The sequence below is a fragment of the Thunnus maccoyii genome, chromosome 12, assembly GCF_910596095.1.
Source record: "Thunnus maccoyii chromosome 12, fThuMac1.1, whole genome shotgun sequence".
In the NCBI taxonomy this organism is placed as follows: domain Eukaryota; kingdom Metazoa; phylum Chordata; class Actinopteri; order Scombriformes; family Scombridae; genus Thunnus; species Thunnus maccoyii.
The window spans coordinates 23,501,491-23,520,517 of record NC_056544.1 but is presented as its reverse complement, the minus strand read 5'-3'; the positions used below and the strand labels follow the sequence as shown (position 1 = coordinate 23,520,517).

Genomic DNA, 19,027 nt, shown 5'->3' with positions numbered 1-19,027 from the left:
GCGTTTGTTAATATAACTATTAATTTGATGTTCTTTACGTTTGCATGTTAAATGATAGGTTCAACAATCTGGTGCCCATATGAAAGAGGTTTTCCTCGCTGTAATTCCTCTTGTTCATACTGGCTATTTAAAGATCCATAGTCACTCGTTCAAAAATACATTTAAAAGATTATCTGAAGCATATGTGAGGCTTCAGCAGTCGGAGTTAGTCACATCAAGTGGATATCTGCCACATTTACAGTCTCTTTAGCATCTAATTCCCTCTTTGTGTTTCCTCAGACAGTGTTTCCCTGTTGAGCTGCGGTGGAAGTATAGTAACAAAAAGAGGGTTTTTGGCACTAAAAAGACTAACGTTGAAAGAAATCTACCTGATTTGACTCATTTGGGTGGTTGAAGCTTCATATTAGCTTCACATAAAGTTTTAAATACATTTTTGCACAGAGGGAGGACTGTGGATTTTGCCCCCCATCACTTATGTGCATTATGAAGGGATCTTCTAATGCATCTTTATCATCTTTCTATTATTTTATGTTTGTCCAAAACATCAAAAATGCAAATGTGAATTTCCAATAGTCGCCTTATATCAAACTTCCTCTAACCAACTGTAAAACATGTGGCTGTGATTTGCAAAGTTGAGAAGAAAGACTTTAACATCCTACATCTGCCTCAATTTGAGAAAAAGTGTTGAAATACACATTTATCTGTAAGACACATTTAATCCAAACTCATAACAAAGAAACACATCAATGTTACAAAATAACATTTTATTATACAGCCTGCTCTGCAACACATGTCCCAATTTACACAGCCCAATCTCAAGTGGGCAATTATTACACTTGGTCACATTTGTATATTTCAAGTCAACAGTGTAACACTACTCAGTGAGGTATGTTGTATTTAGCAGCTGCATCATGTTGGTCTCATGCTCCTGGTCAGTGATGAACTACTGACTCCACTACAAGTTTTAAAAAGGCTTGTAGCTGCAGAGGTATTAAAAGGTAGAGAGGCAGACTTGACACTTGCATCCACAGAGGAACTTTATGCCTTTTTGCTGTATTCCAGTTATTTTTCGACAGTCCATTAATATTAGTAAGAGTTAACTGTTTTTGTTCTCTTTTTGTTCCAGATCAAATCCCTGAAAAATGCTGTTTTATTTTTTAAATCTCAAGACTCCATTGAGGAAAACAGATTTTCAAATTTTCTAGTTAAAGTGTAGTTAATCAGGGCACAAGGAATAGCCCTGACGAAGCTGGCTCCCATCCCATTATAATATCCTCTAATTCCATGTCTTTCATATATCCCAAGAAGTCCTTGTAGTACACCTGAGGCGGGACGCGAATCTGAGCAGAAAGCTGGAAACCAAGACAACTGGTGATGAGGAAAAACATGATCTCAAATAATCCCAAATATGTCAAAGTAAAGAAATGCAAATGTTACCTTTTGCTTGCTGCTGAGTTCGGATCACTGCCAGCGGGTAACTGGTTATTTGTCCCGAAGCAAAGGCCACAAAACTGAAGAAGAACAGTTTGGTGTCGCTGTTGTAGGCTGGATCACTTCTTGCCCAGTTCATGATCGACTGCAATAAGAACCAAACAGTGAACAAAATAGTGAACATTAAGTTGAACGTGCACTTGATCTTTGACTGTTGTTCTCTCTCACCTGATGAACCGCACACTCCACACCTGCGTAGGGGATCATACAGAGGATGCTGGGCTTGAATCCTCTGTAAAACGAGGACAAAGACTCGTGTCTGTAAATGGATCGGGCACACGCCACAACACCGTGATAGGTGCTGACCTGCTGCAGGTTCAGTCTCACCTTCAACACCTGAAGGAAAGAGAAAAACAGAGAGATTATTAAAGTGAACCTCCACTGATACATTAAACACACTTTTAAAGATGTATAGTGTATAGTGTCATATAATCAAAATACAAATGAGGAGTTTAATTCCAAATCGAGGCATTCACGATTACTCAAATTTGACATTTGCTCTGATTTAAAAATATGCTGCTTATGTTAATTGTGCTACAGTAAATGAAACCTTGCTGCAGATTTTCCTGAAATTAACTGCAAAGTCCAAAAAGTACAAATTTTCACATTACTTACAATTCAAATGACATACACACACACACAGATCTATTTTTTTTTTTTTAAATCTACTTTACTTTCTTCACATGAATCATTATCACAACCATCTGAGACACTGATGTGGTAACTGCAAACACAGGAGATCATTAATGAGAAGATTATCAGCGTCTGTTGGCCTCAGAGTTGCATTTTACAATATGTGGCATTGCATCAGATTTGGTATGAAAATCTGGAAGTTTGTTGGTTTACAGTACAGTGAGGAAACTGCATTGTGACACGTAGAAGGTAAGGATGTCATGAATGTAACTATAAGTAGAGCTGCAACAATTAGTCAATTAATCAATCAACAGGAAATTAATCACTGACTGTTTTGGTAATCGATTCATCGTTTTGAGTCATTTTTTCAGAAAAGAAAATGTCCTTGATGTCACCTTAAGCTTTGGGAAACAGTGATCGTCATTTTTCACAATTTTCTGACATTTTATAAACCAAACAACTAATCGATTAATAATCAACAAGTTAATCGTTAATGAAAATAATCATTAGTTGCAGCCCTACATTTAAGTTTCAAATAATAAATGTCTGTAAAAGGAGCAAAACATGGGTGTAAATCTCCCTCCTGGCATGTTTAACCTCTTCAATAAAGTAAAAAACAGGCCATGGAGGGACGGCCATGTTATTTGTTTTATTTAGTTATTTTAAGGCAACACTATATATGAAATATGGGTTCTGACATTTGTGAGACGCTACCAAACATCTGGAGAAAGGTCTCATTTGTTTGCAATTATTAAACCAAAGCATCAAAATTAATCTAATCATGAAATATTAAGTTTTAAAAAATCATTTCAAGTGTAACAGTATGAAGCAGTAACAGGACAGGACATAAATGTTGAAGTACTCAGACCTGCCACTGGTCTCTGATACCTCTAAAGGGTAGAAGGCAGCGTGAGCAACAGCACCGGACACACAACCCAAACCGAAACGCTGCTGCACCGTCAGAGTCTCCTGAGTTCTGTTCTGCGTGTAGAACTTCATCTGGACAGACAAGAGAAGCTCTGAGCGTCAACTAGAAACAGGAAACTGCTCATCGATTATTCATAGATCAGAGACAAGCTGCTACACCTAACCTGGGCGTAGATAAGACACTGTAGCGTCGACTGCGGTGTGCCCTTCAGCACGTTGACGGCGTTGCCTTGCCACATAGACCGCAGACCACCGGCCCTAATCTCCTGAAAGCCTTGAGAGAAAGCCTTGGATCCATGAACCTACAAAGCACACAAAACTCCTCATGAATCACTTTTATAGCCAGTTGTGATGAAGCCATGTGAAGCAGAGACATACTGACAACTAACACTGTGGAAATAGAAATGCACAAGCTTCAACAGCAACAGAGTATTGTGTAAAGTTTTATAAAGAGTGTGAAAAAGGTGTGAGATATAGTGGCTGCAAAAGATAGCAACAAGTCTTGTGTATGTCCTGTTTGTCATATATCTTAATAATATAGATTCATAGATTCTGGATTTTTAATGAGGGAGAAGGAGGGAATCTAATTTTGAGCATTTTAATGAGGTAATCTGACTTATTTTTGTGGAAAAATCATAAAAGACACATATCATTACTCCAAGTTAAATGTTTTTATATGTCTTACAACATGTCTGGAGGGGATGTTTAAACTTAGCAGAGAGTTTAGGATACTCAGGGAAAAGTTAGCTGATCACAGGTTATTTTTACACCAAGAGACAATAAAGTAAAAGATGTCCAGCTTTCCTTAATCATAACACCAAAGGCTCCTACAAAGACACTGAATGGCTTTAAGTGATGTTTCATATTAAGAATAAGAAAGCTCCTTCCTGACAATACATGGCACTACACCTTGTCATGTCAAATCTTAATTAAAGTATATGGATATTCTATATTTTTGTCATTGTCAGCAAATACTGTGAAAAGACAGAAATGTTCTCTCACTTCTCCACTCTGCTGAAGATGTGAATCTTTAAAAAAAAAAAAAGGTCACAAATACAGACTTTCATTTTCAAAAAAGGCTCAGTAACTTCGTAACACAGCTGAGCGCTGTAGTTCTTAGGAAGTGTTATTCAAACAGGCATAAATAGTTTATTAGTTGGGGACTATTTTCCTCCACGGATTCGGTGCTCTAGTGAGTATTTAATGCAGCAGGAGGTGCATGTGGGACTGACTCAAAATAATCTACAGTGTTCATATTAATGAAGGAATACGTCATCCAGTGTGTGGCTCATTAATGAGTTTTGTTTCTGAACAACACTGGAGTTTTATGGCACAGAGGAATTAGAGGCTACATAGACAATAATTAAAAAGAAAGTGAGAACTTGCCAATGTCAGAAAGAAAAAAGAAATTAAATCAGCATTATAATAGTTTAGCCAGCACCATGCACACCTTTTTCTTTGATTTGTATGTCTGTGTTTTGGATTACATATCCAGTTTATCTAATTTACTTTTCCATTGAGCATCATCAACACGTTCTTGCACAATCCTTTGGAATCAAACATTTACAAATATCCAAGATATCACACCAAATCAAATAAAAACCAGTGATGTATTTCACTAATAAAGAGGCACCTGACAATGAAGCTGACCTGAAGTTGGGTCTTGAGGCGGTCGATGGGAGCTGTCACAGTTCGGGATACAGCATCTGCCAGTCCTGCTGCGAGAACAAACGTCCTCCACGCACCAAAACCAGACGCCTCTTCGGGAAACTCGATGGGCATCGCACGACTCTCACCCACATCAAAAACCTGCAGGGGGACGAGCTTAGTTATTAGATTTATCATTAGTTAATCCCTTTTAATCATTGTGCTTATATACCTGCTGCAGCATATGGATAAGTGATGATATGACGGACTTAAGTGCACCTCTGGTAGATGGGTTTATATGTTTTAGAAGGGTTTATTTGTAACATACATAAGCAATACATGTAGTGAAATGCAATGAAGTTGTGCTGAAGTTGTTACTCACTTTGAAAAATAAGGATCTGAAAAAAAGAAATATAAAAGGTAGAAATTATAAATATATGTTAAAAAGGAAAATGTCATATATGTTACATGTGCAAATATGAAATGTGCAGGGCAGTGTAAAGAATAGAGAAGAGGAAAAGAAGGAGGAAGATGTTCTCCTGTTTGAAGCGTTTCAGTTTCCATCCACAGTAACATGAGACTCGGATCGTACCAGACTGTGTTTCCATGAGGACACCAGCTCCCCGATGTTGTCCGCAGGGTTGAGGATTACATGGTGCAGGAATTCTTCCCAGTCCACCGTCATCGAACTGTCCTTGTCCATCCTGTTGTTAGCAAACACAAAAGCAAATATACTCAAGTCTGTTTCATCACAAAATAAAGAATCTTAATGAGCAGCTGTGTGTTTTACATCATGTCATCAAACTGTGTCTGAAGGATGATCGAAGTATCACTTTACGAAAAGTCATACATGACTTACAGCTGTCGGTAAATTCTTTATTAATGATTAACAACTTCTTAATTTGTTACAGAGCTGTAATAATCCATCATCATGCAGAAAATAGACTTTTGTTTTGTCAGGTTGGGAGCCACAAACCATTTATTAATGTTTTCCTAAAACTGCAGACTTGATGGCTTATTGTTAAGTGAAAAGTATTCACCTTAATAAAAGGTTGTTGATTCTTCCAACTAACACCAAGCCATTGAGTCTGGAAATGTTAGTTTATCCTTGATACATGGTTTTGGCTTGAAGTTAGAGGATTGAACAGCTCATCAAAGATCTAACTTAGTCGAATGGAGGACCAAAATGAATCCCAACTTTAATATGAGTTCACAATCTGACAACGGAAACATTATTTTTATTCACATTATGATGATCTGTAGGCACAAATAGATTCATTACCTTATAACTTATGAACCTATCATACCATAAGTATGCCTTATTGTTCAGTGATACCAAAATCTTTACAGTATAAGCGTTGTGTAATGTGATGAGTGTGAATTAGTAACATGAGCTCAGTTTGAAATCGACACTACAGCTGTAATGATTTTTTTTTTTTTTTGTTAAAAATGCAACAACAAATCCAATATGAGGTAGTGGGCAATAAAGAATCTTACATTTGTATTATTTTTTTTGCATTCGGCTTTGATATGACCACTCCTAACTCCTTAAACAAACATATGATGTCCTCCTGGTCAATCACCCCTGATCAGAAAAGAGATGCACAAAATTACTTCCAATTACTGTCTGCAGAGTGTCAAAGAAAGCATTTATAGTGAGGACTGTGTATAAAGTGTAAACTGTCGGAGGCCTGAAGGGTCGATGCCTGTACAAACTGAACAGTTTACTGTCTACAGTGAAGCATAAACAAATCTTAATGTCTGCCTTCACTTTGTGACCTTGAAAAACACACTTTACTGTCAAAGAATGAACATTTATAGTTGTTTACACATAATACTGTACGTCCCATTATGACTGCATATCTTCTATATCAGCAGTAAAACACAGTATGGAGAGAAAAAGAACATGCACAACTTTAATCTTTAAAATAATCAGATTCATGTGTTTCATATATTCAACACACATATTGTAGTTTATGGTTGTATTTTATTGAGTTGTTTTTTTTATGAATAGTATTAGTGTCTGATCACTCACCACAGTTGTTCTTGTCAAGGTCGTGAAAGTGAATTTTCCATTTCTTCTCTCTGTCCATCATGTAGCTGAGGAACTCTGTGTAATCCAACAGGCCATCTTTGTTTTTGTCATAAGAATCCATGATATTCTAGGAGGAAAAGAAAATATTCAATTAGCAGGTTTGTTGTGATCACATGAATTAATTAATGAGTTAATGAATTAATTAACAGCCTGGCACATTAAAAACAACAACAACATAATCAAACCGTTACCTGGACCTTTCCATCCGCTGACAGGATCCCATATTTTCTCATTTCGTGGTGGAGCTCTGACACCGATATGAAACCATCATTGTCTTGATCCAGTTTGACAAATAAAGCTCGAAATTGATCCATGATTCGTTTAAAAATACAGATTAAAATTTCAGATGCACGTCTGCTGCAGGCGAGTTACTGTAGTAATAAATACGGTAATAATAACATCAGAGATCTCTGACCTGCAGCTCCGCACTGACGCTGACTCATTGGCTGAACTCAATGCAGCAAGACACCTCAAAGAGGAAAGAGTCCTCTATAGTGCAGCAGGTGGCGCTGGACCGGCAGGAGAAGAGACCACATGATCAGCATCAGCATCATCATCATCACAAGTATAAGCCTTCTCCTCTATGTTGAGTTTCCAGAGACACACTGAGAATTGTAACAATACAAGAAATATATGATGTTTAGAATATGTGAGTGTATATATGATAGATAATATATAATTTGAGCATTTTCTCTTTAAATGTTAGACTAAACCTTTGATGTGTGTGGAGTTAGATGGATACAATGGGAATGTCTGGATACTTACTGGGGTGGGTGCATGGACAACACACACCCACACACACACACACGCACGCGCACACACACACACACACACACACACACACACACACACACACACACACACATATTATTCATGGTCCCTTTTGGGCACATTACATAGACTTACATTCATTTCCTGGTGACTAACTCTAACCATAACCACTTACCCAAAAATCAGCTTTATCCCTATTGGGGACATGGATGTTATCTCTAGTTGGATAAGCAGTCCCCAAATAACTGGTCTTAAGTCTGAAATTTGTCCCAAAAAGTAGCCTATGACAGACTACACACACAGACACACACACAGTACCATTCTCATTTATAACTTTACTTTATAACTTTTATTATTTTATTAGCTAATCTGAGGACAAAATACTAACATTTCACTTCTTTATTTGACTCACATCACAATGGAAAAATGCTTTTATGTTTTGACAAAGAGTCTTCTTCAGAGCGTTTGAAGTATACAGGTTCAATTCATAATATACACAAAGACAGAGTTAATACACAGCTGGGAGTTGGACCAAGTTATTTAGGAACTGATCACCTTTATTATCCCATAGTTCTAGATACAGAGACCAATCACAAGTGTAGAATTAAATCTGATTTAAACCCCATTAAATACAATATGAAGCTTCACAAAACATCACATCCATCAATGCAAGATGGCAAAATGGGCCCTTTCAGAGATTTATATTATTATGCATGTTTTATTATACATTAGTGGATTGTTATTATTGATGCATTAACATGTAAAGGCATTTTAATGTCAGCAGGTGGTTGAGCAAATGTTAATATATAGTGTTGGCCATTTTTCATTTATAGCAATGCTTCATATTTTACAAGATGACATGTATGAAAATGTTTAATGTATAAAGTAACTAGTAGCTTTACTCTGTCAAATAAATGCAGTAGAATAGAAATTACTTCAGTAAAGTACCTTAAAATTGTACTTAAGGACAGTTTACACTTCGTCACTTTCACCACTGACTTTGGTCAATAGTGACTTATTGTGTATGTGGAACTCCAAAGTGAACTATAGTTACTTTATCTATATATCACTTGTGGTTTGATGACAGTCTTGCAGGTTGTTGTATTTTTTCCCCACTGAGGATCCAGCTGTCATGTCTGTGTGTGGTCATCACGTCATGTTTATAGCTTACATAAAGCACAATGAGAAGGATTATTTTGCCACCTCTCACCTGGATGATGTGTAATGCACCCCGGTATAGTGAGTGACGTCACGTGCCTCAGCATTTGCTTTTCTAGAAAGAGCCGCTGGATGCCAGTGATGGACGTCAAGTTAGACAGAGTGAGGTCGAACAAAACCGGAATAGAGCTTTCACAATAAAACCTGTATGTGTCAAATACATAATAATTATAGTAAAACTAGAGACACAAAATGCCCAGACTTATAGAACACATAGGTAAAAGTACCAATACAGCAATATAAAAATACTCTATTACAAGTAAAAGTCCTACATGAAAAATACCATTTAAGTAAAAGTACAATACAAGCTCCTAATACAAGTATTATCAGCTTGATGTAGTTAAAGTGTTGCAGTAAAAGTAGTGGTTTGGTCCCTCTGACTGATATAATATTATATATGACATCATTAGATTATTAATACTGAAGCATCAGTGTTAGAGCAGCATGTTACTGTTGTAGTTGCTGGAGGTGGAGCTAGTTTCAACTACTATATATACAGTTAGCTAGTTTAGTCCAGTGGTTCCCAACCAAGGCCCTCCAAAGGGTCACCAGATAAATCTGAGGGGTCGTGAGATGATTAATGGGAGAGAAAACAAGAAAAAACAAAGTTCTGATACACAAATCTGTTTTCAGTTTTTAGGCTTTTTCTCTAATCTTTGATTTTTAGAGAAATATTGGATCATTTGAAAATTGATTGAAATGAAACCATGTGAGAAGTTTAGAGGGAAAAATCACTATTTGGTGGAGCTGTTAACAACTCATAGACATGTGAAATGTGACCCCGACTACACACTGCTTTTTATAAGACGTCAAAAGCCAAAAAGGTTGGAAACCACTGGTTTCATCTTTATGTGTTGTATTTTAAAAGCTTGTTATATTGTCCATTGTGTCAAATCTTCATCTGAGAAGTAACTAAAGCTGTCAGATAAATGTAGTGGAGTAGAAAGTACAATATTTACCTCTGAAATGTAGTGGACTGGAAGTATAAAGTAGCATCACATGGAAATACTGAAGAAAAGTACAAGTGCCTCAAAACTGCACTTGACAAAACATACATAGTTACTTTCAACCACAGCAGGCAGAGTTGGTTTTCATTATTTAATTGGGTCATTATTTCATGTGTGATGATTTAGTTTGGAGGCCCCCTTGTGGCTGAGGGCCCAAGTAGCCGTATAATTGGCTTAGTTCATTTTGAGCTGTTTTCTCAGGATGACTTATCACCAGGAGGTTCCTCGTCCTGTCAAGTGGAAACAAGCCATCGACATCGACTAACAGCTAACATAAAAACTGGGCCTAAAAGAAAGATAACTCATTCTCTCAGGTAAGAATTATCTATATGAATAGACTATAGATGTATTAAAATATAAACTAACACATGCTGTCTCAGCTTTACTGTATGATTTTGTTTGGGAATATACATAATATCAACTGATATGATAATGATGAGGATCTTAAAATGGGTCTTGTTTTATCACCTGATCTTTAGATTGCACCATCAGGGAGGCATCTGATCAGTCCCAAATTTATTCTATGACTCCAAACATACAGCCAGAGTCATAAAAAACTATCTTCAGCAACAAAGAGAACAAAGAGTCCTACAGCAGATGATCTGGACCCCACAGAGCCCTGATCTCCACATCATCCAGTCAGTCTGGGACTTGATATGACTAACTCAGACTGCTGAAGCCTCATATAAGCTTCAGATAAACTTTTAAATACATTTTTGCACATAAATGACTGTGTGGACACACTGAGGATTTTGGCCTTAATCACTTACATTGAAAGCGCATCTGAAGGGGATCTTTTAATTGTCAAGAAGTACTCAAAACTTTTTCTTAAGTAAAACTATTAATACCGCACAGTAAAAATACTGCAATAGTCCTGCATTCACATTTTTACTCAAAAGTGAGGAGTGAAAGTATTATTAGCACAATGTACTTAAATCTACTTAACTTGTGGAGCTTTCAATTCTTATATAATGCAGGTTAGTTTAATCAATAATAATGCATCATATTTTATTCATTATATTTTGTGAGTATCTGCAATGTAACCAGTAACATTTATCAGTCAGGTAAATGTGATGGTGCAATGTTTTCCTCTGAAGTAGAAGTTGTTGCATATTTTTAAGTGCTTTGGGGGCTTTTTGTAAGTTATTTCAGTGTATAATGAGTGTGAATAGTAACATAATTCAACAGATTTAATATCTAAACATCATAATAAATCTATAGCTGTTTGGGGCTCTTATATTTGGGGGCCCCAGACAGTTACCTACCCTGCCTAATGGTAAAGTTCACCCGCCTCCTGACTGTTGTTTTAAAGCAGACTTGAAAAAATATGAATCCATCCTTTAAAGCAGTGGTTCCCAAACCTTTTCACATCAAAGACCCCTAAACTGACACAAATTAGATTTTGTCTTTTGGACGTTTTATTTACTGAAAGTGTATAAAACCCATGACCAACATATTCATACATTCTGTTATTGTGTTACTTATGGATGAAATTATAGTGAAAATAAATGATTCTCCTTTTTGATGGGGACTCCCTGCAACCCCTCAAGGACCCCTGGGCGTCCCGAACCCCACTTTGAGAACCACAGCTCTAAAGCACTTTTATTCCTCTGTCAGCTCATCCTGTCGGAGCTCAAACACCGGAACCAGAATTAACTGCGTTGTGTTAAACTTGACATCACAAGCTGTGGCTGCAGGGGAGGGAGATGTGGCTATTTAAAGAGGGTCATCCAGTCCCGGATAAATAACAGGGGGTCCACGGCGTTGACTAACGGGCTCTAAATGGTCTTCATCCTACGCCGTGTGTCTGTCTCTGTCTGCTTTGTGTTTTTTAGTCCAGACTGAAGCCGCTTCACTGCTGTGACAACCATCCGCCGACCAGATCCAGTCCACCAGCTCTTCACCGAGGGCTATCCTGTGTTTTATACCATTTGTCCTTTTTGCAGGGGGGGAGAAAAAAAAGCGTGAAAAATGGGCAAAGATTACTACAAAACATTGGGGATCTCTAAAGGCGCCACAGACGAGGACATTAAGAAAGCTTACAGAAAACAAGCGTTGAAATGGCATCCGGACAAGAATAAATCTGCAGCCGCCGAGGAGAAATTTAAGGAAATCGCCGAAGCATATGAAGTCCTTAGTGATCCAAAGAAAAGGGAAATTTATGACCAGTATGGAGAGGAAGGTAATGTGTGGTTTTTTTATCGCACTGAGCTGCCTTTTTTTACTTATGTGTGACGTTTTTTAATTGGCCTCTAATACACCGTTATAAAGCCTGGATGGTTATTGGATGTAAAACACAGTTGGCTTTAATTCAAGTCACCAGAAGGCCTAAAAAAACAGCTGTTCAGTAGATATAGGCTTATTTCTGTGCATTTTACTTTAAGGATCATCGTATTACACTAAATCCGCAGTTATAAACCCCTGTGGAAGAGAAATAAAGGCCTGTCATCATTTCCACAAGGCTCTTCTTAGAAATAAAGGCGTTATAATAGCAAGAATAATTATGCCAAAGCCCTTCTATGCAGATATATGTAGTGTTTATACATGCAGTGTTGTTTCTGAACATACAGGGTTAATTTTCAGTCCAGATGGTTATGGGTGGGAAGCATGTCTGATGTGAGAAAGAGAGGAAAATACCACAGATTTGATTTAGAGACTTGATTTTTAAAGGTAGCACTCTGCTTTTCATGAGTTTTAACCACTCAGTATCAGCAAAAGGTACATGCTGAACGTCATCAGAAAGGACCCTTGTAAATGAATCATGGTGTTTTTGAACAGTAAAGCATGAAAAGGTGTGCAAGAAAAGAGAAGAATTAAAGTATGAACATGGAAATGTGCATTTTATGGTCTCTTTAAAGGCTCATGCAACAATAAGAAAAGCTAAACTGGTGCTTTTTTTTTGGTGACGAGATGCACCATCGCTTGATAAACCCATTACCTGAGTAGGCTGTCGGCAGTAATATCTCAAAACTTACTGTAATATAAGATCTTGTGTGCATCCAAGTCTCTGAATTTGTCCAACAAGGACTCAAGTTGTTGACTTTCCTTAAACATGCAGCAAAAGTTGATCCATCCTTGTGCTATAAAGCATTTTTGCCAATTTCAATGCGTCAACTCGGGGTAATTGGCTGATATTGACCAGTCTGAGACCAGTGCTCCCTTTTTCATCAGTTTAAAATCTGTTGTCATTGGGATGTTTTCAAAGTAAGGTATCATGAGGCCAAGGAGTCGGTTGTCATGACTGAATGAATCTAAGCAAAAACACTGAATTTTATAATCACATTGATGAATGAACTGTATTTATTTTGGATTGGTCACATCATGGCCAATACTGACCGATCTGCTTGATAAAGTCTGGTGCATCTGATCAATACATTCTTATTGCCAGAGGAATCATCACTTGTGGCGTAAAGCTCTCCCACAGCTTAGTGTCTTATGTTATGATCACAGATGAATCATTTCTGTTGCTCACTAGGTCTGAAGGGAGGAAGTGGGCCCACTGGTGACGGACAGGGCAACACCTTCACCTACACCTTCCACGGGGACCCTCACGCCACCTTCGCCACTTTCTTCGGGGGTTCAAACCCCTTCGAGATGTTCTTCGGCCGCAAGGTCAACGGGCGAGACGACGAGGACATGGAGGTGGACGGAAACGACCCCTTCGGTTCCTTCACCAGCTTCAACCTGAACGGGTTCCCTCGGGACGGGCACGCCGGCCTTGGAGGGCAGCAGCGCCGGAAGCAGGACCCGGCCATCATCCACGAACTGAGGGTCTCCCTGGAGGAGGTCTTCCACGGCTGCACCAAGAGGATGAAAATCTCTCGCAAAAGGCTAAACCCGGATGGCAGGACCATGCGCACGGAGGACAAGATTCTCACTATTGAGATCAAGCGCGGCTGGAAAGAAGGAACCAAGATCACGTTCCCACGGGAGGGAGACGAGTCGCCCAATACCATTCCTGCTGACATTGTTTTCGTCATCAAGGACAAGCCACACCCTCACTTTAGGCGGGAAGGTTCGAACATTGTGTATCCTGTGCGAGTGAGCTTACGACAGGTGAGGCGATTTCTATTTTGGCACCGACTGTGACTGAGTGTTGTCATAATAATAGCGTCTGATAGATAGATTAGTCACACACGGGGCAGTTTCAGGACAAGCTCGCACTTAGTTGAGATGGCTGCTTTAATGCTGCGACACTCTGAACAGCTTTGACACGATCGATAAAACTGTAGGTCGTCTGTGGCCTCAAAACTTGTTTTCCCTGGAAAGTAAAGTCGTACTGAATGAGCATAGTACAGATCTACAAACACACTTTATCCTTTGTACTTATGTAATGTAGATCTTCAACATTGAGAAATAGGAGCTGTATCACAGGGAGGGCAGAGAGGCGGCGGCCGCCCACGTGCACATGGTGCAAGATGGACTTATATGGTTCCTCCTACTCTCCTCAACACTCACAGATAGATCTCACTGCCTTATCTTTGAATATACGACTACTATATGAAAACAGCTGCAGATCTGCATGACATGAAACCTGTTTTCAACTATAATCAAACAGAATTGTTTTATATGGAGGAAAAGTTCATTCTTGACAGTAGTTTTACAAAATAATCTTGACTCAAGATGAAATCCAACATCAAAGACAATCTTTGAACAGAGACAGGGGTTATAACACCCCCCCCCCCCCCCCCCCTCCACTATATAGGCTTTGACCACCTGTTATCATGTGATAACTGACAAACTCCATCTACTTACTGATGACTACTCAGTTGACTATTGATGCACTCTAAAGCTCTGGAAAAACCTATAAAGAGGACCTTGAATCAAGATTATTTTGTCAAAATAGTTGTTTAATTTGCTCAGTGTTCAAACTTTTAGTCCTTTTTTAGTCCTAGTCCTTTATAGTTCAACAAAAATTATCAGAAACACTATGAGGAAGGTCAGTTTCAATCAGAAATCTCTTAAAAACATGTCGAACATGTTTGGACTGATTGCACTTAAATGACAGAACTTCTATTGCAGCAAAGACAACTTATAGCACAGTTAGTTAATATATGCATAAAGTTGTCTTGGGTGCATCAGTGGAGGAAATCATTTTACAAGAGTTAGAGCAACCTGAACAGCATCCAATAGAATCGAGTAAAATCAGCTGCAAACATCTGTGATGGCTGATATTAGCTCATCGCAAATGTATTAGTGTTGGCATATAAATTGGAAGATAAGTATCAAAAGAGTAAGAGTTCAGTGCAGAAATGCCAAGATGCTTGAAGTAATTTAGAAACAGTGTCATCATCAGGCTGCAGAGAGCACTGAAAAGTTTATTATTAAACTAAAATGTCTTATCTTGATCACAATTCTTTAGAAATAAGTTTGCTTATGACGTGTTTATTTCTGATATGTTGTATCAGATTCAGATTTGAAACTCTCAAATATCAATATTGTTATTGGCCATCCAGTATTTTTCAGGCTACAGCATCTACTATCAGTAATCATGAATTTTTGCATTCTGAGATTAACGCAAACATATCCAGATGTGTTCATGATTCGGTTGTATTATCATTTACTAACTTTCAAGTCATTTTTATCGTGATCATATGATCATTTCGTGTTTTCGTACTAAAAATTGTAGTTGTCCAAAACAATGGTTTAGAGCTAGCTGCAATTAAAAAGTAACAAAATCAGTTGTTGATGCTTTAATTTTACACATATGAAGACTCATACACATATAAAGGTTTTATGAAATGTAACAGTGGATCATAGTTAATTGATTTTAAGACCAGTTTGATTGTTTTATGTTTACATTTGCCATGTTATTATATATATATAAATATTGGAAAATATCCTTAATAATGTTGTTATGTATTTTAATAATAGTAACATGATTGTAATATTAATTTCAACCATATCAACACTATTTTGTCTTAATCTCAGCTAATAAGCAGATTCATGTTATTTGTGTGTCTCTCCTCATCCTCACTCTGACGTCCATATCTTTGCAGTCGCTGTGCGGATGCTCGGTTACCGTGTCAACGATAGACGGGAAGACGTGCAACATGAAGATCACGGACGTCATCAAGCCCGGCCTGAGAAAGACTGTCGCCGGACAGGGTCTCCCCTTCCCCAAAAACCCAGAGCAGAGAGGAGATCTGGTGGTGGAGTTTGACGTAAACTTTCCCGACACGTTGCCCGGCAACGCCAAGGACGTCCTCAAACGGCATTTACCTGCTTAGGACGAAAGGACTGAGCGAGGGGGGAGGGGGGGATAACCGCATCATGACAGCACTCACCCTTGTTACCAAAACACACAAGGACAGTACTGACAGCTCACAGGTGGAGCCCCTACCGACGAATGTGCAATTTCTATTTTTGACCTATTCGGTGTTTTTATAAATACCATGCATGCTGCCAAGTTGATATAAGTGCAAGTCAAAGACTGTTTGGGTTGTTGATATCTGAGACATTTTATGTATGTGGACCCTTTTCCACAATCACTTTATCTTTTTTGTTTGTTGGAAATATTTGCCAGTGAATGAGTCTACAGTTGCCAAAAAATAATCCTGGTGATCCCCACCAAAAAAACAAACAAACTGCAGTGCCAAACTTTATGTTCTCCTTTATTCAAGTTCATCGTCTTTCACGTTTATCTCATCACAAAGCTTCAGTTGAGAATCTGTGTACAAGTTATTTGAGAGGAATGTGGTTCATCGCAGTATTTTAAATGGACTGGATCGTCACGTGTGCATTTTAGACTTACATGTGAAGATGTTAAACTTGAATTTTAAAATAAATATTTGCACATGAACTGTTCTCGAGCTGTTTCAGTCATGAGGAGGCATCCGGTGAATCCTCCTCCATGAATTAAACAGTGTATTAACAATAATCACTTTTTAAAACCCGCTAATACTGCTTAGACCTATTTATAGTCAGTGAACAGTCTGCGTAGCAATATTACACAAAAATGGCACCAGAAAATGGATTCTGAAGATATTTTGATAGTCAAATGTGAATATTTTGCTGTTGTAAAACTTATACAGTACCATTTCTGATGTGCAAAGATCAATATTAAAATAACCGTGATTGAATTTAATGCTTAAAGTTACTAATGGCAGAACTATGAATGTGTAAATATAGCTGGTCTGGTCTCAGCTGCTGGCTATCTGCTGCCAACACGGCGGCCTTTACGTTTTCCCACCAGGGGACGCCACATCACTCATCATGGCTGAGGGGCCCAAAGAAAGGGGTGAGTCCATGTTAGACAGAGAGGGACACTTGGCTGCCAACATTTGCAGTTGATTTTAGTTCCAGGCAGGAAGGGTGTCATTAAAAAATATTATTACTAAGTGTTTGGGCTGTAATAAAGCCACATAAAAGCTGGTGTTTCACGGCTGTAACATGCATTCTTACATACATATTTTAATTTCAGCAGGGTTTGAAAAATATCTATCTAGCAGGAGAGTGGGCGGACACATTGTTCCCTTTTTTTGTCAAGCAAAGATTTGTATTAAATGGCACCATTGTTCCTTAAGACAATTACACACAACAACATGTGTTAGAGATTTGTGCAAATGATGAGTCATTATTATCCAGAGAGGGTGGAGAGTAAACACATCTGCTACGCTTGTGTGGTAGCGTGTACCAGCCTGATGGGAATCTTTATGCCATATATCAGAGTATCCAACACACAATCAAATCCCACTGAAGCAAATTGGAAAAGATAGAGGTTTTTAATTAGGAAAAAAAACAAAACATGAATACATTTCAAAGCACAGTTGATAGCTGATAGTATCATGTTTCAGCAGTGATTAGTTTTATAAAGATAGTAACTCTTTATCCTGATCTTACATTCAGTGAATGGGTCTCTATTAAATATAGATCTATATTTAGTCAGCGATGATTCAGTAAGGCAATAAAACACATTTGGGAAACCCTTCGATTTGAATAAAGAGGTTCTGAAAGTACCACAAAATCATCCTTCAGGCTTGTTTTAATTCAGAGCGAATCAGAAGTGTTGTAGGAACATTTTAAGAGTTGTAAATAAGATGGTTTATGTTAGTTTATTTTGTTTCTCTAGCAAATCAAACAGCTGTTGAAATCATCGCCCTTCTGAGTGATCGATTCCAAGATAGAAACCAAGGACTTCTGAGTTCCTGATGGTGTTGAGAGGGTCTCATATAAATCAAATGAATCGGCTGATTATATTTTCAGACAAATGATCGATCATTCAACCCAACACAATTTATCAGAGTCCAAGATGTTGTCTTCAAATTCTTTGTTTTGTCCAAAACTGAAAGATATTCAGTTTACAATCATGTAAAACAGAGAAAAGCAATGGAATTAATAATTGATTATCAAAACAGCTGCTGATTAACTTTCTGTCTACAGACTAATGATTAATCAAGTAGTTGTTTCAGCTCTGGTCTCAAGTCCTGTTGTAAACCTTCATTTAGACTTTAGATCAACTTTTGTCTTTAGACTCTTTTCCTGCCTTTCTTATGCATCTCTAAATATTTCAAATATACAGGATATAATTTCTGCACCTGTATCACCAAATTTTATTTAACTTACAAACAAACAATTAAAGGTGTGTGCATGTGTGTGTATGATATGCAAACCTTCGGTACACTAATTTAAAATGTCATGTAATGATTAGTTGGATGGTGATGGTGCTGAGCAGGTATCAAGATCTCATTCATAAATCTGCATCTCTGTTGTTCCTTTAAAAATACTTCAAACAAAACATTTGGGGGAAAAAATGCAAAGACTTGTGTCAGCTCCAGTTTGGGTTATGGCTTAATTTTCTCTGGTTTCAGCTTTTTTTCTTGTAGTTATTCTCCTTTTATACTCAGTTATGAATTCAGGGGCTCTTGGCTTCAGACAACCCACAAACCAGGGTTGGGTTGGGGTGTACAAAGGAATCCTGGGTCCCTGAATTTGTAGTAACACCCATGAATTTCACTAATCCTTGGCTGAAACTCTGACCAAGAAACAACTTTTCTGTGTGGATAACTTCAGGTTAGCTTAACCTACATTTTTTTGCTGCATGTGTTTAAAAAATGCCAGAGTAATTGTTTTAAAGGACGGGTTCACAATTTTTCATGTCTGTCTTAAAACAATAGTCAGGTTAACACATGAACATTGAAATAGGTTTTTCTTGCCATAATCATTCCTCCTCATACTAACCATTAGAATATGGTGATTTTCTCTCACTTTTGTTTTCTGATCAAACTTTTTACTTACT

General features: G+C 37.9%; 2 protein-coding genes across 2 annotated transcripts; one reads left to right on the top strand and one right to left on the bottom strand.

The window, feature by feature from the left end:
* Nucleotides 1-780: 780 nt before the first annotated feature.
* slc25a24l (solute carrier family 25 member 24, like) lies at nt 781-7,268 on the bottom strand. The gene is made up of 10 exons (XM_042429270.1): nt 6,985-7,268; nt 6,734-6,860; nt 6,196-6,283; nt 5,291-5,402; nt 4,702-4,860; nt 3,216-3,353; nt 3,013-3,123; nt 1,660-1,827; nt 1,438-1,576; nt 781-1,352 (listed from the first exon to the last, which is right to left on the bottom strand). Exons 1-10 carry the CDS (start codon nt 7,105-7,107, stop codon nt 1,165-1,167), a joined length of 1,353 nt encoding a protein of 450 aa, XP_042285204.1. The 5' UTR covers nt 7,108-7,268; the 3' UTR covers nt 781-1,164.
* Nucleotides 7,269-11,355: 4,087 nt separating this feature from the next.
* Nucleotides 11,356-16,591, top strand: dnajb4 (DnaJ heat shock protein family (Hsp40) member B4). The gene is made up of 3 exons (XM_042428783.1): nt 11,356-11,971; nt 13,265-13,845; nt 15,789-16,591. Exons 1-3 carry the CDS (start codon nt 11,761-11,763, stop codon nt 16,017-16,019), a joined length of 1,023 nt encoding a protein of 340 aa, XP_042284717.1. The 5' UTR covers nt 11,356-11,760; the 3' UTR covers nt 16,020-16,591.
* Nucleotides 16,592-19,027: the final 2,436 nt, after the last annotated feature.